Below are 15,320 nucleotides of genomic sequence, written 5' to 3'. Positions count from 1 at the left end.
AAATCCTTCTCTAGCTTTTCCACTTTTGACTAACATAAAAGAAATGTCTGCTTTGGCTATCTTAACTTGGATGAACACACTCCTCTCTTGCATTCCTCACTGATTCCCTGATACTCTCCTGTCTCATTTCCTTTAATAAGTCAGACCTTTCACAGAATCCAAGATCACTGAGCACCACAACTCTGTAACCGTCAGTCAGCTAGGTTTAAGATGGGGCTACAGCACTGAACCTCCCCTAAATAACTGGACTGTGTTAAATGAACCTTTACTGGGAATAATCAAAGGAAAATTCCATCATGGATCATGTTAAGAAAGAAAGCTGTCTAAAAATCTTACTATTTGGGACATTCCATCAATTATATCATTTGCTGGCTTTTCCATTATTTTCTGTGACTTTAGAAATTCTTTCTCATTTTTCCTTAGTCTTTGTTGGTAATATGGACGTGCTATACTACATCTAATGTATATGAGTTATTGAGCTCTCAACTCAGGTCTGTATATCTGCAGGGAAAATGCATTCTTCTAAGCCCTAATGACTCACATTTTTATAGTTTTGTAATATTCCACTGTATAGTTGGACCATTACTCTACCCTCTTCTATTGATATTATATTTTTAACATTCCATTGTTACGGATTATGGTATTTGACAAATCATCCAATATACGTCATTTAATTGTAGTCAAATTTCTAAATGGTCTTATTAAATAAAAAACACGGAGCCAAATATAGGTGTGAAAGCCTTAGAGATCAAGGAAATAGGGAAAGCCACAGCTATCATCAACTTACCTGATCAACTTGGCAGCTTCCAAATACGAGTTACGTCCTGTCTACCCACGCCTTTATGGCCTTGCTGTTCTGCCCCCTCATTGGCTATCTTAGTCCAGCTACCTCACTTCCTCTTCCTACACAGCTCTGTCACTTTCTGTCTGTCTGTACAGACTTCCGGGTCACTATGGTTGGTACTGGGATTAAAGGCGTGTGTCACTATTTGCTTGGCTCTGTTCCCTAGTGTGGCCTTGAATACACAGAGACCTTGCCTGCTAAGTGATCGCATTAAGGGTGTGTGTTACCACTGCCTGATTTATATGTTTACTTAAAATGGCTTGCTATTTCCTCTGACCTCCAGGAAAACTTTATTTATTAAAGCACAAATAAAATATCACCACATTTCAGCACAAATAAAATATTACTACGTTTAATTTATAAGATGAATTCCTAGAACACAGCATGCAAATAAGCATATCCAAACTGTAGTTGTAAAGAGTCTACAAAGACATAAAAGGGTTTTACAGAAACCAAGCAATGATGGATGCAGTACCCTCACATTAAGCAGCAGTTCGGAAGCATTTCCATGTCTTGGCCTAAAGGGACAGGACATGAAACACCAGAACCAAAAGAAGTAGCTGTGTGAAAAGGGCTCCTGGCAGGATTTAGAAATTTTGCAATCCTAGGCAACTCACCTGAAAGCAAGCTACTAGAAGCACACATTCAGCCCTCTTCGTGTCCTCAGCAGCCTGGCGATGACACCTGTTGACCTCCAGTAGACCAGGGAGCTCCCTGATGTGGTCCATCAGGTCAGCCTCCTGGAGCACAGAGAGAAAGGAAGGATAAACAGGAAATATCCAGTTTAATAGGTGATGTGTGCCTTATGCATTTACTGGGATGCAACAATAATTAAAGGTCTGATTTGCCTCTTTTGTAGGGCAGTTTTGTTTACTTGTTTTTCCACTTTTAAAAATTATAAGTCACAGCCGGGCGGTGGTGGCGCATGCCTTTAAATCCCAGCGCTCAGGAGGCAAGAGGCAGGCGGACCTCTGTGAGCTCGAGGCCAGCCTGGGCTACAGAGTGAGTTCCAGGGAAGGCACAAAGCTACACAGAGAAACCCTGTCTCAAACAAACAACAAACAAAAAATTACAAGTCACAAGTGACGGCCCAGCTGTTAAAAGCACTGGCTGCTCTTACAGAGGACCTGGGCTACCTCCCCAGCACCAACATGGTTGCTCACCACTGTGTGTAACTCGTTTCAAGGGATCCAACACCCTCTTCTGGCCTCCCAAGGACCCTGAACACACATAGCACACAGACAAACACACACAAAATAATAAAATAAAAATTTTAATTAATTAAAAAATACAAGTCACAAGATGGGGGTGGGAGAGATAAGCTTTGCCTCCAATTGCCTTACAGCAATGGAAGAAAATAACAATAAGAATTCAGTCAATTTAAATATAAAAAAAATAAGCCTAACCAACTAGAATACTGTGAGTCGTGACCCCTTTGCAAGATCAAATGACCTTTTTACAAGGGTCTCCTAAGACATCAGAAAACACAGACATTTACATTATGATTCATAACAATAGCAAAATTACAGTTATTAAGTAACAATGAAAATAATTTTATGGTTGGGGGTCACCACAACATGAACTACCTTCTATTAAAGGGCTGCAGCATTAGGAAAGTTGAAAACTACTGAACCAGAAAGAGAAAAGAGAATACAATCTGCTGGGAAATATACTGTAAGGAAGTTAAAGAGAGGAAATTTTGGCCGGGCAGTTGGAATGCATGCCTTTAATCCCAGCACTAAAGAGGCACAGGCAGGCGGATCTCTGTGAGTTCGAGACCAGCCTGGGCTACAGAGTGAGTTCCAGGAAATGCACAAAGCTACACAGAGGAAACCCTGCCTCAAAAAACCAGAAAAAGAGAGGGGGGAGGGGGAGGGGGAGAAGGGGAGGAGGACATTTTTGTGTAGCAGTAACAATTGAAACACAGAGGAAAATGCATGTGTAAGTTTAATTAGGAAGTCTCAGCAGACACCCTAAAAAGCTACTGAATCAAACTAGAGGGAGAGTTAGATATTAATTAAAATAAATACCTAGAACAGTGAAGCCAAATCAGAATATTTTAGTCAGTCACAATGTATGCACACAAAAGCACAGACCTTACAGCACAAACTAATGGTGACATAAACAAGGCAAATGTTTTTTAGATCAATGAGTGGGTAAAGTTTATTTTTTGGGGTGTGGGGAGTAAAGTTTATTAAAATGATTGTTATGGAATAATGACTACCACCATGAAACAACAGTATTTTAGTAATAATTTAAAGACTTTTTTAAAAAGCTGTCTTCAAATTATTAGACTTAAGAGGCAAAAAAAAGGTGGGGATTGTAACCTATTATTTATAGACATATAAATAGTAAAGTAAAATAGTTCCTGATAAAAAATCTTTGTGGGTTTTGTCCATAAAGCATTCACAGAATACATATTAGGACACAAAGCATCCAAAAAACCTTCTGATTAAAAGAAGGTGGACTGGCTGCATGTTGCAATTTTCAGCTCCCACACCATGTAAATAAGAGTTACAGATGGTGGTGGCTCATGCCTGTGACCTCAGCATCCAAGAGACCAATGAGCTACATCATGAGTTGGAGACAGCCTGAAATATATAGCAATAGAGGATGATAGTTACAAAAAAAAAAAAAAGAAAATCAGAGAACCACCTTAAAGAAGAGAAGTTCTAGGTGAGACCAGGATCAGAGCAAAGGAGCCAGCAACTGAGGCTCTTTGTGACAGAATACAAGGGGGTAATTGTTAACAGATGGTCGGAGCAGCACTTAGTGATCCCTACCTGAATTTGACTAAAACCTAGAACAAGGAAGACACCAGAAGCAGCATTCACATAGGTCCAACTCTGTACACCCCCATCCTGTCCCTAAAAGAGACAAAAGCAAAGAATATGGGAACTTAGAAAAGAAAGCAGCCACTGAAAAGACACTTAGAGCAGAGCAGACCAGACCATCTTCCCAACCCTTTTTGATGGAAACCCCAGTGATCCCACTTCCCCTTCCTAAGCAACCAGTAGGATGGGGGCAGCAGTCTGTTCCCAGGTACAAAGACAAGTGAAAAAATGCCAGACAGTTGAGAAATAACAAAAAAATATAAATGTGAGGACTCACTATTGGAAGAAGTCAATACAGAAATCAGAACAAGAAATCAAAATGAGTGCTCATAGGAATAAAAAAATATACTCTAAAAGACTACAGCTAGTGTTTTAGAAATGGGGAAATTTGTTTTGTTTTACTGTGGGGGTGGGACATAATTTTAAGGGTCCATATGCTGTGGTGCATATCTGGAAATCAAAAGTCAACTTTCAGACAAAGATTCTTGCCACTTATGGGATCCGGGAATCAAATGCAGGTAGCCAAGCTTGCAATAGGCTCTTTTACCAGAGCCATTTCACAGACCCGGGGAAAAAAAATGTTTTTAGTGAAAACTGTAGCATGATACTGAGTGGAATGGACACAGTTGAAAACATTGTTATTTTGATTCAAATGCTGGGGTTTTAAAACACCTCTAGAAAACAACAGGAATATTTTCTAGAATTTTAGCTATTGAAGCAAATTTTTAAAATGCATGGGAGCAGGACCCTTTTCCTACCCGTTACAAATGTTTCAGATCTTATGGGTGCTGTCACAACTGTGCAATAGATGGAGGTATATATAAGCAAATGTTCGTCACTGCGTTCCAATGGAACTTTCAAAATAGGCCCAAAGGCACTAATTGCATAGTGTTTCACATCACAAAATATTCCTGTGGTTTTTTTTCTTTGAAATTTAAAAAGGTAAAAATATTCTTAGCTCATAGATTGTACCAAAACACATGTGAAGATAGTTTGGGCTCATCGTATAGTTTATCAACCCCTATATGAGAGTGAATTTACTGTACAAAAAAAAGAAAGAACTAGAAATCTTCAGTAAAAAAAATACATTACCCACGAAGTGAATGCAAAAAGAACCGAGCAGCATTGTGTAACTACTTTTCTCCACTCTGGGGTCAGACGCCTGACTAGAGCAACTGAAGGCAGGCAGGCCTGTGTGGCTCCCGGCTCCAAGGCTTTAGTCCACCATGGGAGCAGAAACTGGAGGCTGCGGTCACAATAAACCCCAGTTGGGAAACAGAGATGAATACTGCTGTTCAACTCCTTTCTTCTTTTTATTCAGTCCAGAACTCCAGCCATGGAGTGCTGACACCATATTTAGGACAGGTCTCCCCACGTCAACTAACCTAATATTTAAAAATTCCTTCACGGGCATGTCTAGAGATGTGTGTTCCTTCAAGTTGGCAGTCAAATTTAACATCATAAATATCATTCAAGTACTGCTATGAAAATAACTTTAGGGACTGGAGAGATGTCTCAGTGGTTGAGAGCATTTGCTGTTCTTTCAGAGGACCCAGATTCAGTTCCCAGCACCCATATGGCAGCTCACAACTAACTGTCTGTAATTCCACGGGTTCCAATGTGCTTTGCTGGCCTCCAAGGGCACTGCACACAATAGTGTACTTACATGTAGGCAAAACACTCAAGTAAAAGAAAAATCTTTTTTAAAAAGAAAACTTCCAATTCAGAATTCCACATCCATTAAAAATGTGAGATTCAAATAACACATTTTGGGGGTTTCATGGATGCAAAATTTTGCTTCTCACAAAATTTGCTTTCTGATATTTCTGAAAAAAATATCAGCTTATACTCACCATGAAAGTAAATGGGACCTTTGTACAGGAAATAGTGAAATGCTCTAAGTTATTATAGGCTGGAGGTGCAGCTCATTAGTAGAGCATGCGTTTTAACATGTGCAAAGCCCTGAATTTAATCCCCAACAACTCCCCACCCCACCCCCAAAAAAGCAATTGTGAGTAATGAAATATATCAGTTACTTTTCTATTGCTGTGATAAAACACCATGACCAAAACCAACTTAAAGAGAAAGGAGTTTATTTTGTCTTATGGTATAAGAGTCAGTCATGGCAGGGAAGCCTGAGGTCCAAGAGTTCAACATATGAGTCTATGGGGGCAGTTTTCATTTACACATAAACAGTCTGTTGATATCAGTTAATGTCCAGAAAATAAAAGGAGTGAACTACAATAGTTGTAACTCCAGGTGACTATCTCAACAAAAATCACTGTAGGGGCTTAGAGATTAAGAGCACACCCTGCTCTTGTAGAAACCTGAATTCACTTCTGAGCTCCCATGTCAGGCACTTGTGGTTTGCCTGGAACTGGCTATGTAGACCAGGCTGACCTTGAACTCAGAGATCCACCTGCTTCTCCTCTTTAAGTGATGGAATAAGAGGTATGTACCACCAAGTATGGCTTACATATTTTTTAAAAGATTTATTTTATCTATGTGCATCTGTGTGTTTGTATGAGTACCCAGAAAGACCAGGAAGTGGTGTTAGATTCTTTGGAGCTGAAATTAATAGGCATATGTGAGCGACCCAGTGAGGGAGCTGGGATCCAAACTCTGGTCCTCTAATAAAGCAGTAAGCATTCTTTCCTTTTTTTTTTCCCCCAGAGCTCAGGACCAAACCCAGGGCCTTGCGCTTAGGCAAGCGCTCTACCACTGAGCTAAATCCCCAACTTTTTTTTTACTTTTTTTTTTTTTTACTTTTTTTTTCAGTAAGCATTCTTAACCCCTGAGCTCTCTCTCCAGGCCCTTTTTAGCACTCCCCCAACTGAATTTTTTGTAACCTCCTTTAAAGAGAAGGGGGGGGGGGAAGGTAGCAGGTCTAAATACATAATATGTTTAAAATATAATTGGATCAAAAAAAATTTCAAGTTATGGTAGCACCAAGTGGCAGTGTGCATGGAATGAAGAGGAGGCAGGGATGCAAGTAAAGGGTCAAGGGGGAGGCGCAGTCACCAGCTGTTGTGAAATTCAACCAGTACATATGAGATGCTCTTGTCCCGAACTCTTCTCATGTGGTGGGAGATAAGGCTTAAGGAGAACACATGTGGGTGCTGAAGTCCCTAGGGAAGAGAAGCCACAGCCTGTACAGCGGGTGCTAGAATGTCAACAAAGGAAAGGGAAGGCCTGTTACACAGGATTAACAGCTGACTGGTCCCAAAGCCAGACTGGGCCTATACCTAACAGCCAAAGGCTACAACCTGGGCTTCACCTCATGAAGAAGTACAGATGTCAGAGTGAATAAATGTCACACAGAAAATGATGAGACCCGTGTCAGAAAAAGGAAGAATGTCTGAGGCTCGGGAGCCACCAAGAGCTGGCCAAGTCACCAGCTGGCCAGGTTACCTGACTCTTCCAGCTCAGTTTCAGAACATCCTGGTAACTCCCTTCCAGCATCACTGTGAGACCCAGAGCTGCTAACAGCTGGCATCTAGCTCCAGGGAACAGTCGCTGTGGCTACTCTGGGTAAAGAGTTGGAGTCTGTAACATTACGCACATGAAAATTTCGAGTTAGGCAATACTAAACTCAAATCTTTGTTGTACCACTTACTAGTGTGATCCTGGGTTTCCAAGCCTCAGTATCCCTCCACAATGAAACCTCTGCCACACCATGCTACTTTAAGATTTAAAGAAGACAATGAATATAAATAAAGTCTTTGGACCCAGTTCTTTGTAAGAAAAAGCAGTGTCTATTTACTTCTACAGCTTCTGTGACCGTGGTAACATTTACCTAACCTCTAGCAAATAGAGTTTAGTCAGCTGTAACTAGCAGTCATCACCTGTGCTGTTTGCTTCCTTCCCAGAGCACAGGACAGTGCACCACTGATAACAGTAAATATGTGAGATGGCACATGTAATATCTCCAACAGAACCTGGAATATGGATGAAAACAGACTGGCCTACTTACTTATCTTAGCACTAGACTGTGGGCTTCTCAAAAGCAAAGACCCTTGTTTCGATCTTGTATGTAACCCTATCACCTAGGAGATTGTTAGGGATGTGCCTCAGCAAATATTTACTGTAAGGCACAGAAAACATTACTTCAGCCAATCCCACCAAAAAGATGTCCTCTCCAAGCCCAGAACACACACCCTTCCAAAAGGCACTTCAAATTCTTCCCATCAAACAACAGTGGCAGGTTGTCCCTGTGTCATGCTCTACCTCCCGCTTCAGTCACTAGCCAATAAATGATTCCAGGTCTAAGGCTGCATACACTGTAGATAAACATGGCTTGAGGACAGAGGATCACAACAAAGAACAGCATGAAAATCCAACCTAGTAATGAACCCAGAAAGACCAGAGTCCTACCAGCACAAAAGTATGAGGAAAGCAGGTTACAGCATTATTTATAATTAGCATCCTCGTGTTTTCTACAACAATGTAAATTAGGATCCCAGCACCCACACAATAAATAAGACCAGTGTTCCCAAAAATGCCTGTAACCCCAGCTCTAAAGTGGGTTGCTGGCTTCCAGCCTAGGTGAGAAAACTGAGCCCTAGTTTCTGTGAGAAACTATCTCACAGAAGTAGAAAGTAACAGAAGACGACACCAACACCCTTTTCTGTATTTCACACACACACACACACACACACACACAGGCATGGGCACTCATAAACATGCACATATACCAAGACGGCTACACAGCTAAATTTGGGGGGGGGGCAGCAAGATGAATCAGTGAGTAATTGTTAAAATCTATAAACCTGAGTTTGATCCCCCAAACATACATAAAGGTGGAGAGAACCAATTCCACAAAGTTGTCCTCTGGCCTCCACATGACTTCACAACATACATACCCATCGTGCATACACATAATAATTAATTTTAAAAACACCTTTTGTCAAGCAATCCAGAGAGAACTATTAATATGTTTCAGTATATTAAGTACCAATGTTACTAGCATTCAAAAGTGGCTTTAATGCTTCAGAATGTTCCCTAAAGCACTAACTTGTCCATTTAGGTAGTTTAAAAGACCCATCCATCCAGACATAGTTGCACACACATGTAATCCTAAGATTTGGGCATTTGAGGTCAGCCCGGATAGATAAGGAGACCATCTCTTTTTAAAGGACTTTTGTTTTAAGGTGCTGGAGGATGGCTCAGCACTTGCTGCTTTGCAGAGGACCCGTGCCAGCACCTACTTGGCAGCTCACAACCATCTATAACTCCAGTTCCAGGAAATTTTGCACCCTCTTCTGGCCTCTGCGGGCAGTGGGCACATATAGTAATATGCAGGCAAAACACACAAAAAATTAAAATGATCTATTTTAACAGTTTTGTTATGTTTTTGTTTGGATTGGTTTTTTTTTTTTTTTTTAATGGACTCTTTATTTTGTTTTGTTTTTTGAGAGGGGGTATTTTGTTTTTCAAGACAGGATTTCTGTGTAGCCCTGGCTGTCCTGGAACTTGATCTGTAGACCAGGCTGGCCTTGAACTCACAGAGCTCCACCTGCCTCTGCCTCATGAGTCCTGGGATTAAAGGTGTGTGCCACCACTGCCCGGCTTTATTAAGTGTTCTTAATTAGGCAGATAACTTTCTGAGGTAGGAAAGTAGGTTGGTAGACATTCAGAACTTTTACTGTATTTGTGTGTATGTCCCCTCCTTCTATCTTGTGTCATAGGGATGGAACTCGGCTTGGCAGCAAGCACCCCTAACTGCTGAGCCATCCCATAGGCCCATATCAGGAAACTTGGTAAAGTTGGGACAGTTTTTAAGAAACTAGACAAAGGAAGTTCCATGAACTAAATGTCTGATATTCAAAACATTTGACTAAATTTCAATAAAGGGCTTAAGATGTTTTTAATTTAAAATACAAGGTCAAGCCTGTCAGCATTCAATATGGAGAAGAGCTCCCAAGTCTCTGCCCCTGAGGAGCTACTGATGATTGATGGCTTCTAAGGAAGAAGCCGTCATTTTGTTGTTGTTTGGGTTTTTTTTTTGGGGGGGGGGTTTGTTGTTGTTTTTTGAGACAGTTTCTCTGTGTAGCTTTGGAACCTATCCTGGAACTCGCTCTGTAAACCAGGCTGGCCTCGAACTCACAGAGATCCACCTGCCTCTGCCTCCTGAGTGCTGGGATTAAAAGCATGTGCCACCACCAGCATGCACCTGAGGCAGTTTTAAGGGTGTGGTCCCTGGTTGACCATGCTCCATCAGGTGGCTCCACACCCATGAGTATAAAGGCAACACAGATTGATTTGTTCAATAATTTAAAAAATTTGGAGAGATGACTCAGCCATTCAAGGCTAGGCTCACAACGCGCACGCACGCGAGCAAGTGCAGTGTGTATTTAAATTACATGGAATATATATATATATATATATGTGAATGGCATGAAATTAGGAGGTACAGAGCTGGGTGGATATGAAAGGAGTTTGTGGGAGGAGTGGGGCTAAATATGAACAATATACATTGTATGCATATATGAAATTCTCAATGAAAATATATCAAAGTAGGGGGCTGGAGAGATGGCTCAGTGGTTAAGAGCACTAACTGCTCTTCTAGAGGACGTGGGTTCAATTCCCAGCACCCACATGGCAGCTAACAACTGTAACTCCAAGATCTGACACACTCACATAGACATACATTCAGGCAAAAGCATCAATGGAAATAAAGATAATTTTAAAAAAAAAAAGAAAAAGAAAATATATCTAAGTAAAGCTGGACATGATAGCACATATCTTTAATCCCAGCATTCTAGAGGCATATGCAGGTAGAGCTCTTTTGAATTCAAGGCCAGCCTGGTCTACATGACTTTCAGGCTAGCCAGGGCTACATAGTGGGAACCTGTCTTAAAAGGGAGAGAAAAGGCTAGGGATGTGGCTCAGTTGATAGAGTGCTTGTTTCTCACGCACCAAGCTCAGTTCTAGACTCGGACCTAGTTCATAGACTGGATGTGGTAGCGCCTGCCTGCAGTCCCAGTACTTAGAAGACAGAAGTAGCAGGATCCAGAGTGAGTTTGAAACTACATGGGCTGCATGAGAGACCCTGTCTCAAGAAAGTCAAAATGTAATTCACACTTCTCCTCTGGATTATAAAAGGCTCCAAAGTGAAGAACCAGTGAATGTTTTATTCTGTGGTTATACCCACATGTCCTAGATTTCCCACAGCAAGCCCTGACTCAAATACTCAGTGTATTGAGCAACTGGTTGGATTCAAAGGGAAAGAAGGAAAGGACACAATTGGGATTCTGGCTGTGAGTAGCACATAGCTCACTAAAACAGGGAGAAAGCAGTCAGCAGGAAAGTGAGTTCAGGTGTAAGTACGCTGCTATCATCCTAGAAGAGTCATCCAGTAGACAGCCAGACTATGGCAGCTCAGCAGCACAGGTGAAGTGGTGGGTAAACACAGGAAAGACCACAGTTGCCCAGGAGTGCAGACAGTTCAGTCCACAGCCTGCCTGCCAGTTCTGCTGAAGGAGTAAGAGATAGATCAGGCTTCAACTGCACTAGTTCTAGGCTGAGTGGTTCTATGAGATGTAGGTATAAGCCTCTGGCAGTGCAGGTTTAGTTCTATCCTTAGACTGTAGTAACTAGATGCCGACAGGACCCTCCCAGTTAGGAGTCAAATGTATCTCAGGTGTTGCCTGGTGAGTTTCTATAGCACTAACCCCCAAAAAAGGTACTGAACCACCCCTTTTGGTTTAGTCTGTTTTGTATTGCAGCCTTACCTGGCTGGCCTGGAACTCAGTGTATACCAGGATGTACCCTGTACCTGGCTTGTATGGTGTTGGGGGAAGGGTTGGTTTTATTCACAAATAATCTTGCCCCTCAATAGGGTTATGTGTCACAGTCATACTCTGCTAAGCCCTAGTACTTCTCTGTGAAAATGAGAGCTACATTTGGTAGTTTCTGATGTAGACCCTGATCACCCCCATCTAGTAGTTGGAAGCTCATGAATCAAGGAAATCAATGTAGTGTTTGGTAACATGTCCAAAGTCACACACTGATCAGCTGTAGATTCAAATCTGGACTCCATAATCCATGTTTTAATCCTTTAGCCACCATTCCAAGTGGCCTCCGGAGTTCTTCGAGGAGGCTGGTTCCATTCATTCCATCATTCCTGTTACACTGTATCCTAACATCTGGTTCAAGCTCAGCAATTTGAGTTCAAATACTTACTGAATTAGTGTCACTTCTGATTTTAACTCTGAAAATACACCTTTTTCTCAGACCTGTGCTGAGGTACTTTAGATACTAGCAGCATGCACAAAGCAAGTTAGGAACCAAGGAAAGAAAAACACCTTCCATTTTGACAGGAATAAGCAGTCCTGACTTATCATGGCTAAAATTAACTTTGATACCACTCCATACCCCATAAAGCAAAGCTACTCTCATAGTGCATACTGCCTCCTTACCTAGAATATCCCATTGCCATGGACACCTAAAGGATGAAGAGTGGTGGAATAGGAACAAATTAATAATGGAGGATCTTTGCAGTGAGCAAGTTTGAGCATCATGAGCTAGAATCACGGGGAAGTTTTCCAAACATTAGGTAGACCTTTTTAAATGTTTAACCTCTATTCACAATGTTCTGGATTGGGGGAGGGGGGGTGTTGGAGAGGTGGTTCATTGGTTATGTGTACTTGTCGCCCTTGCAGAGAACCCAAGTTTAGTTCCCAGAACCCACATGGCAGCTTACAACCATTGTAATCTAGTTCCACGGGATCCGATACCCTCTTCTGATCTCCATGGGCATCACACACGGTACACATTGCATACATGCAGGCCACACGCATACACATAAATAGATGTAAAAAGCAAAGTTAGGGGGCTGAATATGGGCTCCAGGATAAAGCACTTCTCTAGTATGTGTAAGGTCCAAATAACAAGGCTACACTAATGATATCAAGTACTGTTAACATAAAATGTAATTCAATGACATTTTCTAGGCTCAAATTAGTATCAGAATACTTACTTCAGTACCTCAGAGCAGGCAACCATCATTCACAAGAGTTAAATATTGAATCTGGGAGTCATAGCATTTCAAGGCTCTAAGGAACAATGACAATTAGAATTCTTCCTAGCATAAACAGGAGGAAAATCCACAAGCAGACTTGAAGTCTGTAGCAGATACACTTGCACATCTAAATGTGTCAGTAGGGCACAAGGAGGGAGGCTGTAATACAAAAGCAGTCAATAAGTTCCCCTCTTTAGAAATACCATTGAAAACACTCGTAAAACTCCTAACTCTGCTTTTCAACAAACCCTAACAGACTTGAGCTTTAGGGAGCAGGAAGGGCTTCTTCTCTAGACTGTGACCTCTTCAGAGCGGCTCGATTGTGAGTAAGCTGCCAGTTAAGTGAGGGTGATTTTTCAGACTGGTCTTCCAAATCTCTGCATTGCTATATTGACCCATATCCAGATGTTTATAATTCTTTAAGAAAAAAAAAATCAACTCATTTTGCTTTGTTCCAGCTCCTTTGAAGATTATGAAGCAGATGAACCTGTGTCTCCCTCTGAATTTGGAAACAAGGGTAATAAAGTAGTAACTTCAAGCCTTTCAGAGAGATGTGGAAAGCTTCAGTCAGTGGATGAAGAGTAGCTGCCAACATCTACACAGAAGGATGGTGTGGAGAGATGGTCTAGTTTGCACACTGCTTTGTAAAGGCTTTGATTGCTCCAAGTGCACTAGAAACTAAAATGCTCTTAAGTAGTTCAGCACAGGAGATCCCTCCAGTTTGCCGAAAACCTCCTGCAGAGAGAGCTCTTCCTTGGAAGTACATACTGTCATCAGTTTCCAAAGTCTGCAGTCTGAAATCTACACCCCTCAGTGTATGGAGGCTCTCTTGGAAACAAGGCCAAGCACAGGTCTCTGCACAGAAAGAAGCTGCCTTAGTGTTGGCCAGCTTCCCTGGGGCCCCCCGGGCTCCTACAAAACCTAGAAGAAAACTTCACTTGCAGAAAACTTACGTCAAAGATTCTGAAACTTGGACAAGGGCCTCTAGAATTGACTTTGTTCTAGTAACAAAAGCACTGCCAAACATCTCAGAGACTACTTATGTGTACTGGAGTTCAGGGACCTTGAACTTACCTGGTTTAATGTAATTTCACCATGACCTGCCAAACTGCTAGTCACTTTACATTCTCAGGTATTGTAACCACTAGGCCCTTCCAACTCTGCTGGCAAGCTCGGCAGCCTCTGCATCTGACTGTGGGTCTTGTACAAAATCTCAAGAAAAATCCTTAAAGTGAAGGTAAGGGCAGAATCTGGCACTTATGATAACATTTATAGCCAACTATTGGGTGATTATTAATCTACAGATTAGTTGATGATCTATCTTCATTTCTAGCAGGCCTACTTGAAGACTTAAGGAACGTGATACACCATGAAAACTTCTCACTATACAGATTTCCTCCCTTTCTTGAATACTAGAGTAAGCCAAAAGAAAGGCTCAAACTAAACAGTATTCCTTACTGGTTAGAAACTACTACACCAGATATTTCATCCACCTCATTATCAAACTTGGAAGAAAACAATTCTCACCCACAGTAGAAATTACTATAGTGATAAATTCAAAATCCTGTATTTTTCAACAGGCCACCAAGCAGCCAAATCCTACAGTGCTCATTGTCACCCTTCATGCTGGAAAAAAAAAAAAAAAAAAAAAAAAAAAAACTAAAAAAGGATGGACATCTCTAAAAATCACAGCAACTTCTTATTATCCATGTCTGCCAAAGCCATCAACTTTTCCCTATCCCGTTTGTTTTGTTTTGAAAGTCTTTTAAAGGATCAGAATAACCTCTCTTTTCTCTCCATTCTAATTATCATGCTGGTATAAAGGCCAAGCAGTGAAATAATCAAACTTTAGATGATGGTAGGCTAAACGTGGAGAAAAAAAATTAAGAACTAATACTAGCAGTTAGCAAGCCCAGCAATCCTGCCTGTCACAAGATCCTCCAGATCCCTGGTTAGCCTACCTTCATGACTACAACTAACCTCCCACATAACCACTATAGAATCTGGTAATTATTACAACTAATAGCTCACCCAGATATTAAAACCTAACTTGAGGAAAATTTTACAAAAAAAACATATAGGTGTGGTGCCACATGCCTAAAATCTCAGGATTTAGGTAGTTAAGTCGGGGGATAGAGAATGCAGTATATACAACAGCATAAATACACTGAGAAATTTTGCTTAATATAATGCTAGCACTCAGAGGAGACTGAGGCAAGGAGGATCAGCGGCTCAAGTTTGAGGTCAGACTAGGCTACACAGTGAAACCCTGTCTTGAAAATAATTATGTGATGTTATCACCAATCCTATCCAATCTTTAGCAGGAAGGGGAAACAACTGTTTTTAATTTCAAATAAAAATACAAGAGGATAATTTTTTAAGGCAATTTAAAGGATTTTATTAGCTGTGTTCTAAACTATTTGAGACTCACCTAAAAGCACAATATAAAATTCAACTTTATAATATCCCTTAAAAGCCATGAGCATAGGGCTGAGCTAGCTAGGCCTCACTAGCTGCACTGAAATTGTTTGCAACTTGTACTTTATCTGTGGTGCTGGGAATCAAAACCTAGAACCATCCACATGCTAAGAAAGCACTCTGCCTGCAGCCTTCTTTTTAA

The 15,320-nt window shown here is 41.2% G+C and overlaps 1 protein-coding gene across 2 annotated transcripts in view; it reads left to right on the top strand.

Moving 5' to 3' along the window:
• The window catches only part of Ppp2r3a (protein phosphatase 2 regulatory subunit B''alpha), a 115,364-nt gene extending 100,998 nt beyond the window's left edge, over positions 1 to 14,366 (top strand). For both annotated transcript variants that reach the window (XM_028869944.2, XM_028869945.2), the window contains exon 13: positions 13,159 to 14,366. In XM_028869944.2, the coding sequence (XP_028725777.1) occupies positions 13,159 to 13,285 (127 nt within the window). In that variant the 3' untranslated portion in view covers positions 13,286 to 14,366. The remainder of the gene's footprint in view (positions 1 to 13,158) is intronic.
• Positions 14,367 to 15,320: the final 954 nt, after the last annotated feature.

This window comes from Peromyscus leucopus, chromosome 7, assembly GCF_004664715.2.
Source record: "Peromyscus leucopus breed LL Stock chromosome 7, UCI_PerLeu_2.1, whole genome shotgun sequence".
NCBI lineage: Eukaryota > Metazoa > Chordata > Mammalia > Rodentia > Cricetidae > Peromyscus > Peromyscus leucopus.
Note: the sequence above shows the minus strand (reverse complement) of the source record. Positions and strands in the feature narration are given on the sequence as shown.